Source organism: Fonsecaea nubica, assembly GCF_001646965.1.
Source record: "Fonsecaea nubica strain CBS 269.64 chromosome Unknown Scaff194, whole genome shotgun sequence".
NCBI classification, from domain to species: Eukaryota; Fungi; Ascomycota; class Eurotiomycetes; order Chaetothyriales; family Herpotrichiellaceae; genus Fonsecaea; species Fonsecaea nubica.
Genome location: NW_019173867.1, coordinates 1 through 2,846, shown reverse-complemented (window position 1 = coordinate 2,846; position 2,846 = coordinate 1). Strand labels below are relative to the sequence as shown.

Genomic DNA, 2,846 nt, shown 5'->3' with positions numbered 1-2,846 from the left:
CCACCTCCCATCAAGCAACGTCGATAGATCTTGGGCAGAAATATTCCACCTGCATTATTCAAGCCACGTGAGCTTTCGAGAGAGGGATGACAACTGGCAAGCTTGATCAACCACGGGGAAGGTCCTGCGAGGAATGTAACCGGTAGGTGGGCAAGCTAGGACAAGGAATCTATGCTAACAAGGTGTCGCAAACAAGTAAAAAGGCGAAATGTACGTCGCTGTCTATATTCTATTGCAGTAAGCCTAAGCAGTGGCTAATATGGTGTACAGGTGACAAGAAAACCCCAAAATGCCATCGATGCCAGCAATCAGGCTCGCGTTGCGTATATCCCACCCGCCGCAAGCGCACGACCCTGGAGACGAAGTTTCAAAGCCTTCGACGAAAGCTGGTAGATTCAAACCAGGCAGGTCAGCTAGGTTCGCAGGAATCCACCCTTGACATATCTTGATATGCCCGTAGGGGCTAATCTTCCCGAAGAAGATGGAAGACAGAGGCTAACGGTTCTGCACGCAGAAGGGCTGCTGGATAGTGTCGACCTAGATGTCCTACGTGGTGCTCTTCAACGGAGAGAGCAACGGGCAGTAACGACAACGATTGAATCTCAATCTTCACCATCCCACAAGGAAGTTCGGGACCATCCAAATTACCAGGATCAGCAAGAACAGGAGATCTCGCTATCATTACCATCACTACCACCATCGATTGTACCAGACACCCCGAACCCGCCGAATGCCTTGGACCCAAGCGAAGGTCATATTCCTGATCACTTGGATGTCGGAGGACAACACGAAAGCCCGTCGCACGACTCTCATAATTGGCTTGGGAACATGACCTTTAGTCCCTTCACTGACAGTTATGGAATGTTCAGTTTCCTGAACCCGAGCGAGCACTATGGTCAGTAGCAGGCTCTATTTCTTCCCCGTCTGTCTTGCCATCTGAATCCCCTTCGTTATTGAGAGTGTGATATGGATCTTCTGACCTTTTCCTTTCTCCATTAGGCGATGCATGGTCAGGCTCCGCACACAGTCTGTCGGAAGATCTGAACCTCGCAGACAGGAATTCCTGCACACTCGCATTCCCACCAACGTTAGTAGATGAATTGTAAGTATCCCTTGAAATCCACTTTGATCCCCTCATTTCCAGGCTCTCAAATATTGCGTGTGAGAACCTTGACTGACACGCATGGACTCTTATCTTCCTCTCAGAATCGACCTGTTCTTCTTACGCGTGCAGCCCTCTATCCCCATTTTTCACGAACCGAGACTCCGCCAAAAGTTCCGTGTCGGCAGCAACGACAATGACAGATACGCGAGGCTGTCTCTCGAAAATGCCTTGATCGTGACAGCCATGATGGCCTTGTCGGCGAGGTTCTCGACCAACGACTTCTTCTCGTCCACACCGTCCAAGGACAAGGGTAAAATGTTCGCCCGCAAAGCCAACGCTCTTTACGCGGAGGCTCTCCAGAGTGACGAGCAGGGAAGTGACGAGGGGAACGATATATCTCTCGGATTCCTCCAGGGGTGTATCCTCCTGGCGTTCTACGAGCAGTCGAACCGAATCACGACCCAGAGCTGGCTCCTGATAGGCACCTGTTGTCGACTTGCGATCGACCTGGGCCTGAACGAAGTGGACAAGGACGCTCTCGTCACCACCGAAATCGCCACGTTCGCCACACCGCCCAACACCGACGCCGAGCACGAGTTGTCGGCAGCGAAAGACTCTTGGGTCCACGAGGAGGAGAAGAGACGGGCGTGGTGGCTGGTGTGGGAACTGGACGTGTTCGCCGCCACCATCCTGCGTCGGCCGCACGCGATCAACAAGGACCAAATGCACGTCTTGCTCCCAGTGTCGGACGCAGCATGGTTCTCCGAGACACCCACGGAGTCGATCCTGCTTCAGACGGGCTTCCTCCACGAGTGGCAGACGTTGGAAAACTGTGCGGACGCGGACGAACGGGCGTGGTTCCTGGTTACGACCCTCCTGATGGCCAGGGCGGCGGATCTCGCCTCTCCCGAGAACAGCTTCACTTTGCAGGACATTGTCAACTTCGGCTCGACCTTGAACTGCTTCTCCCTGCTCCTCCCCCAGGGCTTCCAACTCGACTTTGTGCGCACGCCGTTCAATGAGGGCAGCTTTGCTGGCAATAACTGGGCGCTGCTCACGATATTCATGCTCCACACGTGCGTCTTTTTTCCGCCGCCAACCTGTTGATATCGACAAAGTGATGATCGATACTAACACCTTCCCGACTTTCTATAGTGCCCGCGTCCTCGTCCGAAATGCACAGTATATCAAGTCCCAAACCGAGCTACATGACCCGGCCGCGGTGACGGCGCTCCCTTCCGGCCCGCACAATGATACGTATCTCGTGTTCCGGGCCATGGAGGCCTGGCCGCCCGAATACCTCATCTACGCGTGTCCGTTTGTGTCGTGCACCATCATCGGACCGGCCTTTGACAACATCCGGGCCGCGCTGCTGTTCGAGCCGGGGAACCACGGCAACTATCTGTCCATGTTGAAGCTGATTCTGAAGAGGATTGGGGCCTTTTGGGGCATTGGCGAGAGTGCCTTGAGTGAGTCTGCCTCCCTCTTTTGGCCCATCCCAAGCTTTTGTTTTGTATTTCTTCTCCATTTCCCAATCCCCTATTCTCTTTTCACTCGATGTTCCTAGGCATATCTATCCCCTGGTCCAGTCACGGACCAAGCAGCACAGTGTGTCCCACGATGAACCCACCGACAGGATTCTCGCTGACGCAAAGCCGCCCCCCCTTCCCCCCCTCTCCCCCATCATCCACCTGTATCCCACAGGGAGGGTGATCAGGGGATCAGGGGAAGTGGGAGTGGC

General features: G+C 54.3%; 1 protein-coding gene across 1 annotated transcript; it reads left to right on the top strand.

Moving 5' to 3' along the window:
- Positions 1-289: 289 nt before the first annotated feature.
- On the top strand, positions 290-2,672 carry AYO20_11737 (hypothetical protein; the record flags this gene model as incomplete). The annotated part of the gene is made up of 5 exons (XM_022649954.1): positions 290-389; positions 461-895; positions 1,000-1,102; positions 1,207-2,181; positions 2,261-2,672. 5 exons carry the CDS (start codon positions 290-292, stop codon positions 2,670-2,672), a joined length of 2,025 nt encoding a protein of 674 aa, XP_022494067.1.
- Positions 2,673-2,846: the final 174 nt, after the last annotated feature.